General features: G+C 43.3%; 2 protein-coding genes across 4 annotated transcripts in view; one reads left to right on the forward strand and one right to left on the reverse strand.

Moving 5' to 3' along the window:
* The window catches only part of USP45 (ubiquitin specific peptidase 45), a 48,663-nt gene extending 35,398 nt beyond the window's left edge, over positions 1-13,265 (reverse strand). Inside the window, exons 1-5 of one of the 3 annotated variants that reach the window (XM_056488021.1) lie at positions 13,180-13,265; positions 4,761-4,870; positions 2,708-2,877; positions 1,088-1,191; positions 617-717 (exon numbers count right to left, since the gene is read on the reverse strand). In XM_056488021.1, the coding sequence (XP_056343996.1) occupies positions 617-717; positions 1,088-1,191; positions 2,708-2,877; positions 4,761-4,860 (475 nt within the window). In that variant the 5' untranslated portion in view covers positions 4,861-4,870; positions 13,180-13,265. Of the gene's footprint in view, positions 1-616; positions 718-1,087; positions 1,192-2,707; positions 2,878-4,760; positions 4,871-12,720; positions 12,940-13,179 lie in introns of those variants that run through there. The other 2 variants (XM_056488020.1, XM_056488023.1) reach the window with 2 other exon arrangements.
* Positions 13,266-15,401: 2,136 nt separating this feature from the next.
* On the forward strand, positions 15,402-18,283 carry TSTD3 (thiosulfate sulfurtransferase like domain containing 3). Its single transcript, XM_056488030.1, has 4 exons — positions 15,402-15,495; positions 15,639-15,794; positions 15,999-16,158; positions 17,501-18,283. Exons 1-4 carry the CDS (start codon positions 15,417-15,419, stop codon positions 17,562-17,564), a joined length of 459 nt encoding a protein of 152 aa, XP_056344005.1. The 5' UTR covers positions 15,402-15,416; the 3' UTR covers positions 17,565-18,283.
* The last annotated feature ends 669 nt before the right edge of the window (positions 18,284-18,952 follow it).

The following is an 18,952-nucleotide window of genomic DNA, read 5'->3' on the forward strand; positions in this document are numbered from 1 at the left end:
CTATCCCATATATTAAGAAGGTATAGTATGCTCCTAATATAAGAAAATAATTTAATACTATCTTTTTTTAATAGAAATGACCATTCTATCAATTAAAATCAAACAGTAAAAATGGACGTGACCTGCAACAACAGAATACCAGAAAATCCACTTAAACAAATCTAGCTGTAGAGAACAAGTTTAAATCAGAAAAATTTAAGCTGTGATACATCCATACCAAGAAAATTAAATTAATCTATAGTAAATGTATAGGGTACACCTCGATATATTTTTATGCATTAATTTATGATTAATTTATTAATTTATATGGCCTTGTCTTATTTAAGGTAGCAACTCCTCTGTGGTAAACCTTCTTTGTTAAAGACAAAATTTGGAAAAACTGTCCTACAGCGCCCAAAATATTTTTAAAATATAATCATACTGGAGAAAAAAAGGTGACATTATGTTTTGACAGGCATTACTTCCCCAAGTAGCTTTGCAATTATAAATTACATTACAGTCACATTGTACTTAACTTTTCATTTGTATTTTTAACATGACTCAAAATCTGAAATGCTTATTTTTAGAGACAGTACATTACAGGTGTCTCCAGATATAACTATTTGTGCAAACTTACTTGGTTCAGCCCTGGCACCATGTTTTTGGAGGAAGTCAACTATCTGAGCCAGAACCTTTTTGTTGCAATGCGTTGACAGCTCTTCATCACATTCGTAACACCTGAACAAAAGAAGAAACAAACTGGAATTCAGGGCTATCTGCTAGCAAACCTCCCAGACAACCTCACACAAAGTACTTAAGCTCTCAGTTTCAATTTTCACACTAAAAAATTGAATAGAATTGAATTCCTTCATCTCACACATGCTCTTCTCTGGATCAGTCCCAATTCACTGTGGTCCTTGCAGCTTTAAATAATTTCAGAGAACACAAAGGACAAACACATACTGCCTCCAGAAAGCCTGCCACATTTCCCTTAGAGAAAGCATTAATTTTATCTGTCAGAATCATTCTTTATCATGAGAAGACACTGCTTGAAGTTTAGTGAAGTCCTTGCACACAGGCACACACAAACCTGCATACTGATTCTTACCATATGATCCACGTGCTGAGGTTGATAACGATGCAATGAGGTTCTGTGCGGGCAGTCTGGAAGTGTTTCAGAGAATGCTGGCCTTCCGAATTCTTACTGCATCCCTAAAAACAGACACATCAACCCAGTAAGGGGGGGAAGGAAGAAGGAAAAGACTGTATTATTAGTAAATAAACTACAAAAACTCCACTTTTCAAAATGAGACAAGAAGCTATTCTGCCCTACTTATTTAGCATTCATAAGGATTGAGAGGATTTAACATTCTCATCTTTTCTACTTGGAAAAATCACTTAAAAATATAGGGATTTATTAAGTTTGTTCTAACTGAATAGAAATAATTCCTAGCTTTCAGAAAAGTATTGAATAAATATCAACAGACAAGAAATTGTACCACTCACAAAAGCAAGAATGCTCTAGTAATTGTGAATACAACAACTATGTAGCATATTTGGTCCACAAAATATAAGGAAGAGGACAGCATAGGTAAGCCTCACTGCTCAAGAATGTCAGATGCATTCCAGACAGCAAACGAAAAAGTACATAAAGTGCTTTGTGCTACAAAGCTGCTTAGAACATACTATTTATGTACAGCAATTTCAAGAGAAAGCATTTGCAATTGTTCAAGTAAGAACAGAGTGGGACTTAGACCCAGGACTGGTCTCTGAATAAGCATGAGTTTTAGAAGCTGTTAAGAGCATGAATATGAAGAAGCACACAGAATTAACTCCTTTTAAAAGCCCTCCTTAAAGAAATTTTTCAAACAAGATGTATGAGTCCTCCTCAGATCTAGTTAACTACCTTCTGAACCTTGTGAATAGCATGTTTCAAATCTGTTCATATTATACTGGTAGGAGCTGGCTTCTATAGTAAAATCTACTGAAAGTTGTTTTCTATAGTAGAATCTACTGAAATTTCAAGAAAATTGTGAAATCCTTTGTTCAGGCAACTATTGGCTGAACCAAGCCTGACACTGCCCATAAATTGAACTTTGCTGTATCAAGAAAAAATTTTTCTTTACTTCACTCCCAGGGCAGAAATCTGTGAAAGCCCTTGGGGTCAGGACCTGCCATTTTAAACTCTGAGGCCATGACCTAACACTATAAGTGATCCCATCTAATGGCTAGTTGCCAGAGGAGCAGCATTCTCACTCCAGCACAGTCCTTTCTCCCCGATTTCAATCAAATCTAGCAATTGAGTGTCCACAGCACAAGCTCATTCAGCAATATACATGTTTGGCTTTTCATTCATTCCTATTTATGGGAACTTCTGCCAAAGGAGCCAGCTGAAGGGATGCATTTTGCAGCCACACAGTTCCCAGAGCCAATTCTTTGTAAGTGGCAAGAGGATGCAGATAAGAACAGAGAAAAGGCAGGACTGTCACTAATCATGATGCCACATGGCACTGTGATACATAAAGCTAACCCCAAACACTGCCAAAAACCGAGACAGGACCATAAGGTCACATCCCACTTCCCCAGGAAGCTGAAGCAGGGACTCTCACAACTAAGCACTTACGTCACACTGTTCCTCTGGAGGCAATGAGATGCCAAACAGACAAGGATCCACAACAGCAGTACCCTTTAGAAACTCCACCTCCGCAAAGGGAGCGCACATGCTTACCTGAGAGCCACACTTGAGACACAGCCAGATGTCTGAAGGTGCCACGGGCTCACCATCGCTCATCCGCCTCTCCTTGAGGCATTCTGCACAGATTGACCACACACTCTGAGCCACTGCTCTCTTCACATGATGCACGTCCACTGCCTGGCTCACGTGCTGGCAGGTCAACCCTACAGAAAATAGCACAAACTCGCTTTTATCCATCAAAAATAATAGCTAGGAAAGAGAGCACATGTACACTGAAAGACCAATTAATTCAGCATTAGGAAAAAAAACAGTAAAGAATTAAAGTAGGAAAGAGCAGCCAGCTGCTCCCCACATACTGAATTTTATGAAGGAATCTCTTTCAGTCTTTCCATAATGGAAATTCTTTTCAAGTCAATAAATGCCACCTCTTAAAACCAGATAAACTACTTTGTACAGAAGTACAAGGATTACTTTTGTACAAAACTAATTTCCCCATTTCTTGACAATAAAATAATAGATAAATCTATTTTTGCATACAACAACACAGGCCATTGACCACTTTTCAACCCATAAAGAAAGATTTTCTAATACTATACATCCTACTACAACTGCTCATTCTGAATGTGAATATCAACCATTCTTCTCTGTCATATTTTTTGCACAAATTCCACTATATCACAGAATAAGCTAGGTTTGAAGTAATCTCTGAAGGCCATCTTGTCCAAGCCCTTACTTAAAGCAATGCCAAATACTAATTTAGACCTGTTTGTTCATGGCTTTTTTCAACTGAGTGTTGAGTATCTTCAAGGACTGAGGCTTCACCAACTCACTACAAAATAAGGTTTCTCTCTAACTACCCTTGAAGTGAATATAAAATAAATTTCCTCACACTTTGTCAAATTTCCATGCTCTAAATTTCATCTGCTGCCTCTAGTCCTCTCATTATGAGACCTCCTACAAGAATCTGGTTTGCCTTCTTTGTAACTACCATCAGGTAGTCAATAAAAAAAAGGAAAAAGAGATGGAAAGAATCACCTGCCCACCCGGCACTCTCATTAATGCAATCCTGCCTACAGTAGGCACAAACAGCACAGCTTGGTTTTATTCAGTGTGTGCATTAGGACCCCCATGACCTTTTCTCCAAAGCTGTTTTCTCACCCTGTAATGGCATGTGTTTATGCCCAGGTGCCAAACGCTGCACTTGCCATTGCTGAACACTGAGAAGTCTCTGCCTGCCCATTTCTCCAGCCAGTCTAAGTCACTCTGAATGGCAGACCTATCTGCCTCCTCAATTTGTTGCCAGGAAGAGATGGCAGAGCACAGCCTCACAATAACATCAACCCGTCTTCTCAGCACCTTCAGATGGATTCCATCTGACCCCATGGACTTGTGTGCATCCAGTTTGTTTAACAGCTCTCAATCTTCTACTCTGGACAATGTTTACATCCCAGAGTCTGCCATTAAGGTCAGGAGCCAGGGAGGATCAAGTGCAGAGCTTACATGTGAAGACAGAAGCAAAGGAAGAATTGAGTTCCTCAGCCTTTTCCCATATCCTGTGTCTCTAGAACCCCTGGCCCCTCACACAGCAGGTTTGCACCCACCCTAGTCCACATTTTACTGCCACTGTACCCATACAGGCTCATCTTACTCTTTCCACCCCTCACCAGATCCAATTCTAACTGAAGTCGCTTTACCTAATCCCTAATCCTGCACACTCCAGACATCTGCAAGGGCAGCCCAAACCTGTCTCTACCCTCTCTGCCATTCCTTTTTCCCTCTGAGCTCAGTTGGAAGCTCCCTGTTCAGCCATGCAGCCTCCTGCCACACATGCTTGACCTCACATGGAGAGGAAAGGACAGAACCCCTTTGAAGAGGCTGTCTTCAAAGATCAACCAACTCTCCAGTCCTTCAGGGAAGTCATGTCATGTGACAACTGACCACATCATAAACACCTGACTAGGGATATTTCTGTTACAAATTTAAGCAAGAGAAGTACTTCATGGTACCAATGATTTGTGGTTCTCATCAGTCAACATGGACGTTACTAGCCCTCAACCTCAGGACAAACATCACCCCATGTACTTACCTGAAATATCATCTGAAGAGTCCTCATCCTGTGGCCTGTTAGGCCTTTTGCTTCTCTTTGACTTCTCAGGGTTGGCTCTTGATGGATCTTTCACCCGCATCTGTTGCTTACTAGAAAAGACAAACGGGTTACTTCATTGTTAACTGAAATGTTTCACTGAATGTAGCAAGTTTGAATTCTAAAAGCACAAGATGAAATCACACATTTGAAGATCACAAACACAGTTTTGGGCTTGGTCTAACCTCAGCTATTGTGTAACAAGGAGTATGAATGTGTCAGGAATGAAGTCTTAGAAATGTCGTAATACCAGTCACACTATGAATTGTAGCTGTAGGAGAAGAGGACACAAGCACACTCACTACTAGGCAGTGGTGTTAAATATTTGAGGTATTAAGATCTCCTTTATTTTTGCTATTGCAAAGTAAGTTATTATAACCATAATAAACCAGAAAAACTTCATCAGAATAAATGTTCTTCCTCCTTAACATATATCCCTTGTGAAAGGTTTCAGTCATTATTTATCCTTGGCACATTCCCTAAAAGTTTTTGAGTAATTTTAAACACTTTAGGAAAATAAAAAAGTCTTCCAAATCCAATTATTGTGTTCTATCCTACAAGGGATCACAGACTGGAGTGCAAACTGATCCCTTTATTAAACATTGGAGAAATCACAAAGATGAAGTCTCTCATAGGAAGTATGTGTCATTAATCAAGGAGTCCTATGAGGAACAGAATTAAAGCATAGATATTTGCTAGTAAACTTAAAAAATCCTGAGAGATTTCAGCACACCAGCCATTTAATCAAAATCTAAATGTGAATCCACTGAAGGAGTGTAGTTGTGCATCATACAGACAGCTGCTGGGGCTTAGTTTACAATTTGTCTTTCAATAGTGTGATTCACAAAAACAGATTTGTGTCTTCACATACAAAGCATGTGAATGTAAAATAGTCAAATACTCATACACTGCAAATATGTGAGCCACTCTGTTCAGAAATAAAATGACATCTTGTTGTGTATGAGAAACAGGCTAGTAATGTCATCTGAGTCACCAGGACCAAAGATTTTCAACTGTGCTACTGCATTAGGTACAGGAAACCTCTAAAATGCCCTACATTTGGGAACAGCAAAAGGTATATTCTTTACTACAGATCGCTTAGTTAAGTTTGCCAAAGTTTAGCAAGTTTGTCTACTTAAGGCTTTTTAATCTTTTCTGTATATGCATTTAGGCTACTGAAGCACTGAGAGACACAGGAATCAACTAGCATATTTAATTCAGTATATTCCCTCTCTTACTTATCCACTAAACCAATCAGCAGAACAGTCATCAATACTGATATTAGAGCACCACCACCACTGGTATCTGAACAGCCTTCCCCAAAGCAAAGCAGGCAATCTGTACCACCGAGCTCCAACTGCAGGCTCCTACACATTTGGATAGACATCCCTGCATCTGTCCTACATCCCTAAATACTGTCAGTGTTAGAGGTTTTCTGCATGACCCTATCCATTACAGATTTGCTTTGGACAAGTCAAATTTTTGTAGAGTATGAAAGAAATCTTTACTCACTGCTTCCTTGCATCAACAGCTTCATGTCTCCTCAAGCCTTCAAAACACAGGGCATTTTTTTGCCAAATGCTACATTTACACAGAAATTAGCTTATGCTATATTAAATACCATGATGTTCTTAAATTACAGATTTCAGATTTTCCTATACTTATGGTTATGAAGCCTAGACATGCAAGTGAGCAGTGCCACTGAAGTCAGCTTTGCTCATTTCATGGGTTGACAATTCCTATTCGTACAGTAAGAAAGATCTAAATAGTCCAGCTACTGACTATGTATTTTCAACAGATGTTAGCACACCTGATGTCCATCAACAGCCATGCAACCTGGCATCCCTAAAACATGAGGAGGCTCAAACAACTTCAACTGTGTCTTTCTGCCTTGGCAGCTTATATATATCCAAGTTTCACGTGAAACTACCCATCACCATTTATCGCCCTGCCACTTAACTGAGCACAAGATTCATCAAGGCATTCATCAAACAGTAGGGCCTGTAGAGCTGCTGTGAGAAAACACAAGACCTTACACTAAATTATGCAAAGAGTCAATAGCAAAGACAGCAAATATGCCCCCCTAAAGGAACATATCTGTGTTTAGGTGATTCAACATTGACATAAACAATCTATGAGTTCATTTCAGCATAACAATTTTGATCTCTTTGGACAGATTATGTAAGACTGTCCAAACCACAGACTTCATTCCAATGAAAGTCATCTTCGTACCAGTACATTTAGAGAGATCCAAAAAATAATTGTGGGCCCAACCAGCTGAAATACAAGCAAGTCTTTCCCACCTGTGAAATCCTGTGGCCCATAGCACAGGTAATACGACCTGGATCGAGGCAAACACAGCCCACTGCTGGATCTGTATCCTAGGGACCCTCAGGACATGGGGAAAAAAGTGTCAGCTGATACCCAGAATGACTGAAAGCACGGCATTTAAGCCCAGCCTAATCAACATGGCATTAGAAACGAACACTGGCATAAGAAGCTGCATTCACACTGCACAGCCCAGACACTTTTCAGTCTCCTTTCACTAAGAGGAAAAGACAACACGGACCATTAGATTAATTACTTTTCATGGACACACACATAGACGGATATCCATCAGACAATGTTTACTGACCTGTGAGCTCTTGGAAAAACCAGAGCATATCAAGGACTTAGACAGGGTTTGTGCCTGATTTTGAAAAGCAGGGAAGTGTGACAGAAGGGTAAGAGCAACGAGCTACTCCACATGATCTACAATGCAAGTGTACATAGAGTACTGCCTGCCCTTTTCCAGTACGTTCAGGGACTGAGAACATTACAAATGAGAGATCCCATTTAATAAAAACATGATCAACATCAATCAACATAATCTCAAAATCAAAATGTTTATGCCAGGAATTTGATTATTGTATTTAATTTAGTTAAACAAGGAAGAAACTTAGGGTGTTTCAGAAATAACTTCTCAGAAATATTTTAGTTTATGGGAAATAAAAGATTTGAGAATTTATTGGAATGAAAATCCTGAACAAACAGGCTCAAAAAAGCATAAAATATAGCTATGAAAAAAACAAAAGGGATGCTCTATAACTTATTGTTGGCCATAGGCACAAGCCATTCAGGACAAGCAGGCAAAAGAGAAAAGAACAATTCAGACAAAATTAACTTGACACACTGAAGATTAAAAACCATGGTAGTATTCCCATGATTTGCATCTTTCCAACCCATTCTCATATTTTTTTTAATATGTCCAATGAGAATTTTCTGTCTACAGCCACCAACTACGGAATATTGTAAAGGGGACAGACTCTCATCCTTTTCCTACACAGAAAGAGGTCACCAAGAATCTTCACTTGAAGTTTTCTTTTGTGATGAAAAAACATTTTATATACATTTAAATACTTAAAAACATTTAAATTTCTCATTTCTTATACATAAAATCAAATAATGGTGCACACAATATTTGACTAATGAATCTGACAAATAAAAAGATACTGATTTTTGTGGTAGAAAAACCTGAGTTTAGAAGGTATGTTAGCTCTACCCTCATCTCTATTTGGCACACAGTAAAAGTCTTAATTAGAAATTACACAGTTTTGTTGGGAAAAACAAAAAAAATATAAAAAATTAGGTTAGAAAAACCTAAACCTTTTCCTTTAAAAAAAAACATCTTTTAAGAACTAGCTAACTAAGAACTAATCCTTGTCAAACATGCTCAGATTCTTTGAGCTCAGGATTCAAGAGTTTGAAGTGTAATCATTACCATCACTAGCTATTCTCAGTTGACTTTTTACTTCTTAAAAGACTTCTAATGTCAATCTTCCTACAAAAAGCTGATTAGAAGCCAAACCTCCTCACTCAACTGATCATTTCCACCATTTTAGAAAGAACAAACCACTTCAAAAGCAGCAGAATGATCTGCCTATCTAATTTTAAAAGCTTCAGATTTGACAGAGTGCCAAAAATCAATGAACTGAATTTGTTAAGTTAAATCTACGGTGTGCTTAGACTATTTTAAATGTAAGAAATGATTGAAGTAGTCTATATTTAACAGTATTAATATTCCTATATTTATAAATTGACCCTCTTCATAAAGTATGTATTTAGATATTTACAAGAGTTGAATGCAGTTCCTAAAATAAATAACTAACTTTTTAAAATTTTACATTTTACAGTAATTCAGGAGAGCTAAGACCAATAAAAGTTACAAGGCTAGTGTGAACTAAAAATCATTTTTCCAAACCAACCCAACCAACCCACCAGGTTATTCCTCTTTGCAACATCTTTATGCAAGAGACATTGGAGCAGCAAACTGTCTTCCCTGCCTCCACTTCCCGAAACCTTTTCCCATCTTATCACCTTGCACTTCTCACTTGGAAGATGAGTCCCTCCTCCTAGAATGTCTACAGTTCACTTACTTAATGTTGAAATGTGTCACCTTAGTGAGTCTTCCCATGCTGTACCTTCACCATGATACTTATAAGAAACACAGACCAGACTACTGGTATGTTAGAGAAATAACCTGCTGCACTAATTAATATCATATCACTGCTTCCATCTGCCTAGATCCACTTTTCCCTTCCTCTTACAATTAGGGTGCAAGCTCTTTCAGACAAGTCCCACATTTTTGTTTTCATCTGTGGAATACCTATGACAATATTTTCCTGATTCTTGATTAACTAGAAGGATTATAGCAGCATTACTAGAATGCAAATGATAAAAATTATGCAAAACCCACCGGCCTATCTAAGCATACTTACTGACCCTATGAAATGTAGCCTAGTGAGTATACAGATAATCTCCAGGTACTAATTTGGATATTGATAATATTCTCCCAGTAGGACTGTCCATTAGCTGTGAAACCAGTATTGTTAGACATCAGTGAGCACCGAATTCAAAGAAAAACTGGGGCAAATAATTTACCTCAATCCCTCAATTCATCTGAGGTAGCCTAAATTTCAGCTGTCTTACAACTTGTTGTCAAACTTTCAAGTTAAAATTGTATCATTTTACATTGCTAATGCAAGGAAAAACCTGTGTCACACTGAAAGGGAAGAGCACACACTGAATACGGGGAAAAATTGGCATTTTCATGTGACTTAACAGAACTGTCCAGCTGTCAACAGCAGCCTTGCAGCAAAGGGGTGGAGGAACAGCACAGATGTGCAGATTAAGTCCAAAGAGCTTAGAAACACATCTGTGAAAGGTCCCTGTATGGATCAGTATGCCAGATCCTCCACAGAACTGCTACATGTTTTGATGCAAGCCGCAAGTTGATATATTTCGGACGTCTGTTCCGAGCATTACCTGTGGCACTTTGCCTTGCTCGCCACTAGACCAAGTGTCACCCAATGAAAACAGGCAGCACATCCATCACGGCCAGCAGCTGGGCAGTGTCACCCATCAGCAGGCCAGAAGGCTCAGCGCTCTGACAGCCACCGAAACCTTTGCGGAAAACAAGCCCCCGCCGCCTGCGAGAGCAGTAAAAGGACCAGAATTGCTGACTGGTAGTGGCAGCGAAGCTTCTTCCCCTGGAAAATGTCATCTGGAATTCTGAAAGCATCATCTCCAAGATTTCCTAGCCCAAAGGCACATCACACATCCTACACTGTCACTGGAGCTTAAATGCCAACCTTGATGTTGTGTTAGTCCTAAAAAGGGTGAGACACTGATGTACTTTTTGAGCAAGGAGTGAGACGGAGGCTTTGGACAGCTAGATACAACTTTCCTAGTGACAGTGAACATCTCATAGCATCTCTCACTTCCAGTAATCTGCTTTAGCCAGCTGCCCATGCTAAGCATGTTCTATCAACTTCCATGTTCATATCCTCCACAATCCCCCTCAGATTCCCTTCTAAAACCACCTGCCACAGAAAAATTACCTCTAAGGATGAACAGAAGCCAGATATGTCCAGAAACAAAAATGAAAAGACTCTGTAACTGGGTTTATGACTAGAGTATATTGAAGCATTGAGTGGGCAAAAAGAGCAGCATTTTGACAACATATTTCTGCTAGTATCTTATAGCAAAGTTTTATGGAAAATTTCAGGTATACCTGGCAATATCCAGCTCCATAAAGCAAATTGCAACTTTTGCTCATGTTCTCTATCCCACATTAAATGTCTGGAGTTCTTTTATAACATACCAAAAGGGGAAAACATCTGGGTAGATGAATGTGTGATCCAACACAGGTCTTTCTAGAAAATCATCCTTTAAAAAACAAAACACCTCAGTACCATAAAAAGAGCCATAGCTTATAACTAATGATGTTGGCTTGTAAGTGAAAACTTTGTATGTGAAAACGTAGTCAGATGACAGACTGTGTACTCCATGATACAAACATCAAGGTTACTGTACCATCATTACAGAAAATCTGAGGGCATAAGAACAGAAAGAGCTGGAAAGTAACCAGCAAACTCACAGTACCTTGCCAGGATAACCATGTGGCCAAAAACTGGAGAAAAGGCAGTCCAAAATGTCATTACAGGAAATAAAGGGCAATATGAGCAAAGGACGAACTTTGGAGAAGTGCTAATTCTGTGAATTCCAGGAAAGAAAAAAGGAACTATGGTTGCAGCATATGTGTGAGACAGAAGGCTGAAACCCACACAAGACAATACTATAAGCTAAGACTCTGGCTGTACCTCTGTCTGAAGGGCTGAGTTGGAGAACATAAAAACAGGCAATGGCTGCCAATAACTTTCTATCTGTTCTAGAAGGGTTTTCTGGGAGTTGGTTCATCAGTGAGTGCAGAACAGGTAACACAGTAAGTTACTACTAGTTTGAGCTCTTTGAAAGTCTAAGTCTTGCCATCAAGAACAAAAAATTTAATTCCATTTTCTTCCTCCACACAGACTGCCCCAGTTTGCTTTGATGGCATGTCTGAAGTGGAACAACTTGTCCTCGATCTACAACTGATGCTCAAAACAAAACCCCTGAGAGTAGCAGTTCTGTGAATCTCACAGAAATAAAGCTACAGAGCACCAGTTCTTCAATATTTCATGAAGAAATCTGACAAAATATTTACAAATGTAGTAAACATGAGAACAATTTCCCAAAGGCATAATCTGCTTCAAGCTTGCACGTGCTGGTGCCATTACTGTGTTTCTGTTTCAGAAGCTAGAAAACAGCCAAAGAAAGAATCCTTTAAATACAAGTCTGTTATTTATGCTTGCATGAGAGAATTATTTAATGGAACTGGGAAATACTTGTAGTTAAAGATGACATGCAACTAGGATACAGTGCTACACCTGCAGCTATTGCCATCTGCTTCTATGTTCTTGATGTCTTAATTCTACTGCACCTATGTTTAATACACTGCCATGTATACCCTGCTTAATAGTGCAAGAATCAACACAGCTACAGCAAGGGCAGGACAAAGTCTTAAAGTAAAGGATACGACAGCAAAAGAAAGAAAGAAAAAAAAATAAACAGGAATTAAATCAGAGAATCCCAATAACAAATAAAACGTGGAGAGTTGCAGCTATGGGTCTAGAACACCAATGGTCTCAGGCTAACCGCGAGGACCGGCACCGGGCACGGGCCGCTCCGAGCAGCACCCTTGAGGCGGCGGCAGCCGCAGGCCGGCATACGCAGCGCGGAGCCGGGCCCACCGCGGAGCCGAGCCCACCGCGGAGCCGAGCCCACCGCGGAGCCGGGCCCTCCGCGGAGCCGGGCCCTCCGCGGAGCCGAGCCCTCCGCGGAGCCGAGCCCACCGCGGAGCCGAGCCCACCGCGGAGCCGGGCCCTCCGCGGAGCCGAGCCCACCGCGGAGCCGGGCCCTCCGCGGAGCCGGGCCCACCGCGGAGCCGGGCCCACCGCAGCCCCGCGCCCTACGCCAAGCCCGGGACCTGTGCTCAACCCGGCAGCTCACGGGAGCTGCTACCGTCTGCCCCAACCTAACACACCGAGGGACGCTCTGCGGCTCACGGAGGCGGCCCAGCGCTGCCGTTCTCATCTCTCGGCAGGGTTAACCGGCTTCACGCCGACAGCGAGCGCTGGCCACCAGCAGCTCGTCGCCCGTGACCGAACACGAGCCGCACTTGGCCACCAGCCCGGCGGGAGAAGCGGCGGACAGCGCTGCCGCGGGCGCCGCCGGCAGCGGGGAGGGGCGGCCCGCCCGGCCCGGGGCTGAGCCCCCTCCCACCGCCCCCGGCTCGCACCCCGCGCCCGCCCGGCGCCTCCCGGGACGCGGCTCCGCAGGCCGCGGGCCCGGCCGCCGCCATGGCGGGGCCGATCGGCCGGGCCCGACCCCCCGGCCGCGGCGGGGACTCCGCCACCTCCCCCGGCTGCGCAGGACGGGCCTGGCACGGCCCCGGCGCCCCCCGCGCGGTGCCGCCCGCCCCCTCCCCGCGCCCCGCACTCACGGAGCGGCGGGCGGCGGCGGGCGCGGCGGCGGCAGGAAGCGGCGGAGGAAGCTCCGCTCCGCTCCGCCCCCGGCCTCGCCGCGCCGCTCCCCGCCCCAGCCGCAGCCCGGGCGGCTCCGGCAGAGCCCGCGGCGGCCGCACGACTGGCAGCGCGTTCGTGCTGCTTCCAGGGCACAACGCGTGTCCCGGGTGGGAAGGGCGGTGGGGAAGCGGGGCCGCCCGGGAGCGCACCGCGACCCACTGAGAGGCAACAGGTAGCGGCAGGTCTGCCTGCGGGACGCCCTGGAAGCTGGGCAGAGGGTGGATGACCTTCACTGCTGAGTTTTGCTGAGAGGGCTGGAGATGCTGCGCTGGGTTTGTGCCCGTGGGCAGCGCGCTAAGAGCGGGTTTGCCAGCGCGCAGGGCTGTGGACAGTCGTGCCCAGAGGTTTTGCAGCAGGGTCTGCGCCCTGCGTGGATTTTCGAGGCAGCCACCGAGAGAGGGACTGGAAGGAGAAGAGCATGACATGAGCATATGCACACCGAGGACAGGCAGAGTAAAGGGTGTCCAGCGCTCGAGGGAGGGACTGCTGGGAACTGGGTTGGGTGCCACTCGGTTTGAGTGTGGGAGGCTGTTCAGAACTGGAAAGTCAAGTGAAGAGGTGAAATGAAGGAAGCTGCTGAGGAGGAGTTGACTTAAGTGCAGCCATGAAGACAAAAGAATTGAATGTGCTGCTTCCCACCTTTCCACCAAGCTGCAGGAGTTTGCCAAGTTGATCTGTTCTGATCTCAAATTCTGTCTTTCATAAGATGGCTTAGTGAATGCTTCCTATTTCAGCTAACAAGCTAGTGTGTTCTCTCTTTTTGTACCTAGTAGGATCCAGGGTCAAATCAAAACCATAAAAATGCTTCTTCCTGGGAATATGCATTTCATATGACAGGTGTTCTGGTGCTTCATATTGAACGCTTTATGGTCCTTATGGTGATACATGCAATAAGTGGTGATTAACTGTAGTCATTATTTTACTACAGATAAAATATACAGTAAATTATACTTCAAAAGATAATTTCTAGAAGTAGCGTATTCTATCTTTACCTTGTGGGAAATGGAAAATGCATTAAACCTCAGTTCATAAATAGATACACTGCTTCAGACAGACAATTTGCAAATGTTTGTCAGGGAGGCCATATGGAGAGGCTGGCAGAAGGGCAGCTAGTGAACCAGTTATATGTGCCAAGATCAATTTGTCACACTTTACAGAACCAAGAATACTCTGTTCTCGTTTTGAAAAGGAAAACTCTCATTAGTAAAGATACAATAACCTACTCCTTAAAATGCATCTTTTATGAAAAGATCCAGCATGCCTGCTTTTAAAGACTAGAATTGCTGGTGTGTAACATATCTACAAAGGTATGCTATAAATACAAGATACTGATTTAAAATGTATGGAACAGAAGGACCCTCATTTCTCCACTCACATACATCTTGGCCATTAGTCCTTGTGGCTAGAAGACTCACAGCTTTCAAAACTAAAACTAGGGTTTTAGTTCAAAACTGAAACATTCAAAACTGAAACCAAGGATCATCGAATCATGGACTATCCTGAGCTGGAGGACACATACAAATTTCGAGTCCAACTCCTGACTGTGCACAGTACAGGCACAAGAATATCACACCATGTGTCTCAGGGCATTGTCCAAACACTTCTTGAAGTCTGCTGGGTCTGAGGCCATGACCACTTCCTTGAGGAGGCTGTCCCAGTGCCTGACCACCCTCTGGGTGAAGGTTTTCCTAATATCTAACCTAAACCTCCTGTGATGCAGCTTCATGCCATTCCCTCACATCCTCTCACTGATCAGCAGAAAGGAGATCACTGCCTGGACCACATCTCGTGGCTGTAAGGGGACAGTGACAGCGGTGAATGTGGCGCAGGCCAGTGCTAAAACCACCTTTTTTCCTCGGCATAACACTCACAGGCTCGGGGTTTTTTCACTGGATTTGGCATCAAAATTCCTCATCTCTGTTTAATCTCCCAGCCTTTGGTACTTTCAGGCGCCTCAACAGTTTGGTTGGCTGGCAGAATTTACCGCGCCGGGCAATGCAGGGTGAATGCTGGACGGACCGAGAGCGGAGGCGGTGCCTGCGGTGCCGGCAGGTGCCACGCGCGGCCGGCGGCGATCGGGGCTCCGAGCGCCCGCCCCTGTGGAGCGGGCGGTGTCTCCTCCCGCCGCAGGGCCGGGCCTGGCCGGGCGGCCGCCATGGCGCTCTGGGGCTGGTGGCGAGCGGCGCGGGCCCTGCGGGCGGCGGGCGGCGGCTGGAGCCGGGCGGCGGCGCCCGGTGAGCGGGGAGCGGGGGCGGCCGGGGACGGGTCTGTCCGAGCTTGGCGGTGCCCGGGGACAGCCCGGTGCGGCTGCCGGTGGCGGCGCTGCCCCGCCCCGAGCGGGCCCCGCGGCCGGGCTGACCCGCCGTGCCTCCCGCAGGCCCCACCTGCCGCGGCCTGTGCGCCGCCCAGGAGCCGAACCTCTCCTACCAGGAGCTCAAAGACTTGAAGAAGGCCAACGTCCTTCACATCGATGTGCGAGAGAGGTGGGAGATCGACAGGTTTGGGAAAATCCCCGAGTCCATCAACATACCGCGTAAGTTGTCAACGCCGCCGTGTACCCGTCGGGAGTTCTGTGTTCTTCCTGGTTGGAATGGTCAAGTGGTGGTGACTGAGCAGAGAAGAACGCTGCTGGCATGTAATGAGGCTGAACTTTTCCTCCAGAGCAGTTAGAAGTCTTGCAATGTAAACCTGTCTGTGGATGGAGAATAAACAATAGCTTGTTTTCTGTGTTTCCCAGTGAGTGAATTAATGGAAGCTCTACAAATGGACCCAACGGACTTCAAGCAGCAGTATAATCAAAATATGCCATCCAAGTCAGACCCTGTGGTTTTCTCCTGTTTGGCAGGAACAAGAAGTAAACAAGCACTCGGTTTTGCCATGTCCTTGGGTTTCAGCAGGTATGACTTTTTGTGTAAGGATGGAATTAATGCTGCTTCTCCCATTAAGGAGAAGATGTACCTTGGTGGGCAAGGGTAAAAATTGACATGTGAAATACGAACAAAAGAATTGGTATCTGCGTTACACACCTCCTCTTGTCTCCATTGAACCTTGAAGGATGCCATTGGGTGTTGCAGCTAAGTGAGATATACCACCCTCTGAATCAACTCCCCAGTGGCTCTGCACATGTGCTGCTGATGATGCAAATTGCTGCAAGACCACGCTGCCACTGAAGGGTCCTTCTGCATCTTAGGGCTCCCTTGCTGAGATGTTTCTTCCTTAAAAAGCTCCATAAGCACTAGTCCTGAGATGCAGGAAAGTTGGAAGGGTGGAGAGCTGCTTGCTTTGGTAGTAGTATAATCTTAAATAGTTTAAGAGACCACACCCTTTGTTGAATTGCAGTTGCACCTGTACAGTTCACTGTTGACTAAGGATGCCTTCACTTCCAGTAAAGCTTTGGATTATTTACCAGGAGTAAAGCAGTGAAGGCAATAGCTAACAAAACAATGAGATGATGATAGAGTGAAATGCAGCATTTGGTTTGCAGAATTGTTAAACCTATCTTTGGAAGGTGCCTTGCTGTCTTGAAGACCGCAGATAAAATTTAAGACATTGCTCATGTTTTCACTGAACTGCAGTTCAGGAACTGGAACATTCATATTAATTCTTGTCAAAAGTATGGAAGCACGTTCTCATTTCAAAGGGAAAAATATCCTCTGCTACCTGTTTTTCCTGCTGCCTTAATTGAAGGAGCCAATATTGTTTTGCATAGTGGATTTTTGTTTTTCAGAGTTTAGTTTTGCACAGGTTGATGTCAGACTTATAGAGCATGTAGGTTTGCAAGGAAGCAAAGATCAGTGTGCTGGGTTTATTTGGTGACAACTGAAGTATTAAACATAATAAAAAGATACGTAAATCTCCCACTGCTGTGAGTCTGTTCTCACTCTTTTAAAAAAGAACTGGCAACTGTTTAATTGATCCAGCTGCTATTTCTTGCTTGATGTTTGAACTCCAGCATTGTCATTTGGAAGAAATGAGTTCCAGAACTCACTGCATGGAAGCAGGCAGTATTAGACTAAAAAGGAATGTCCATCTGGCTTATTGAAGCTAAGTACAAGCGTAGATGGTTGCAGAGAATTTCTGTGTTTTCTATTTTTTTTTTTGGTAGGGTTTTTTTGTTTGTGGGGTTTTGGTTTTGGGTGTTTATTTTTTACTTTTGGTTCAGTTTTTTTGATGTGTCCTCTTAAGAGACAATATTAAGAAGGACTCTTCTTGAGAAAGGTATCTTCTGCATATTTTCAGAGTTCAGCAGTATGCTGGTGGCTTTGACGACTGGGTAAAACATGAACCTCCAGAAAAGAAATGAAGATGACAGCCCCAGCCCTTATCCCATCAAGGCATCAGGATGGTTTGTAGGTTTTAGCAAACCACATCCATTCCACTTCCATAATAAAGCCCACTACTGGCTTCTTGTGTAAATGGACATTCACCTTCAAATTGCCATGCCTATCAACTGGTTTAAATTATACCTGAAGACTACAACACGAACAGAGAACATTAAATTTGCTCAACCTTTCAGCCTCTACTTTGGGTTGTGGTTTTGGTGAATGCATGTGAAGAGAACCTAAGTGCAGACTTTTTTGTATGATGTAGTTTATGGCTGTTTAACTAATAATGATAGGACAAATAAAATTATTATTTCTGAAATACCTCTGTCGGGTAGTTTGTTTAGAATAGTCAAACTGCAGATACTCTAGTATTAAGGGGTCAAGGGGACAACAGAAACCCACTGCTGGTTCTGTTATGCCAGGCCTCACCAAGACTAGCGATGCCTTTTGAAGATCATTAAGGTCAGACTGTACAGAGGATTTCAGAGCCACTGAAATTATTTCATTAAATGTATAATTCATCATGCTTAGCTGTATTGATCAAGCCACCGAACTTCAGCAAACAAATGAACAAAGCGTGGCAATCTGCCAAAGTAAGTCAGTCAGGAGCAGCCAATGCTTCCTTATGTAGCTACATTAATGTTTGTTGGGAACACCTAAAACTACCTAACCACAAAAAATAAACAAATTATTCTGTGTTTTTTATCTAGCCCATTATTTCCTCTTTGGCAGCAACTGGTAATAAACATCTGAGGAATAGCATAAAACAGGATTAGTATGTAGTGATACAATCTCCAGGTTACTCTCATTTACAACTCAGAGTGCTTCAGGCTTTGCATGTCTTAGTATATTTGGGTATTTGTAAATTTTCAACAGAAACTTCAATCAGACTCAGCAGTTTTCCTTTTCTTGCTTCCTAACTTGCCCTGTATTCTTTTCATCGGCTGCTCTGGCTTCTGTCAGATGTGTGGAGTTGTCACCTATCAGTCTTCACACCACCCATTTTTCTAGACCCCTGCTGTCTTTTCTGAACTGAGAAGTTGTGGGTTGGCTTTTTAATAATTAGAAAATTACTGTATACCTCTTTTGTATTTTCCTTTTTCATTCATCATGGTAGTTTTTTGCAAGATGTTTCTCAAACTATTTGTAGTTTGTCAAATTAGATGATCCTTTCTAATTTGCTTTCCAAATGATGGGGTTTGAGTTAAATAACTTGTCTGATCCAGCTTGTTTCCTTTGGGATTTTTCCTTAAGTCTTTTTGGCATAGATGGCTTGTGTTTGCTTTGATACTTGAAAGGCACCTGTTGCCATATAATCTGCAAAGACTTTCAGCTACCTCTCTTTCAACGAGATACCACACTTTTA

Source organism: Oenanthe melanoleuca, chromosome 3, assembly GCF_029582105.1.
Source record: "Oenanthe melanoleuca isolate GR-GAL-2019-014 chromosome 3, OMel1.0, whole genome shotgun sequence".
NCBI classification, from domain to species: domain Eukaryota; kingdom Metazoa; phylum Chordata; class Aves; order Passeriformes; family Muscicapidae; genus Oenanthe; species Oenanthe melanoleuca.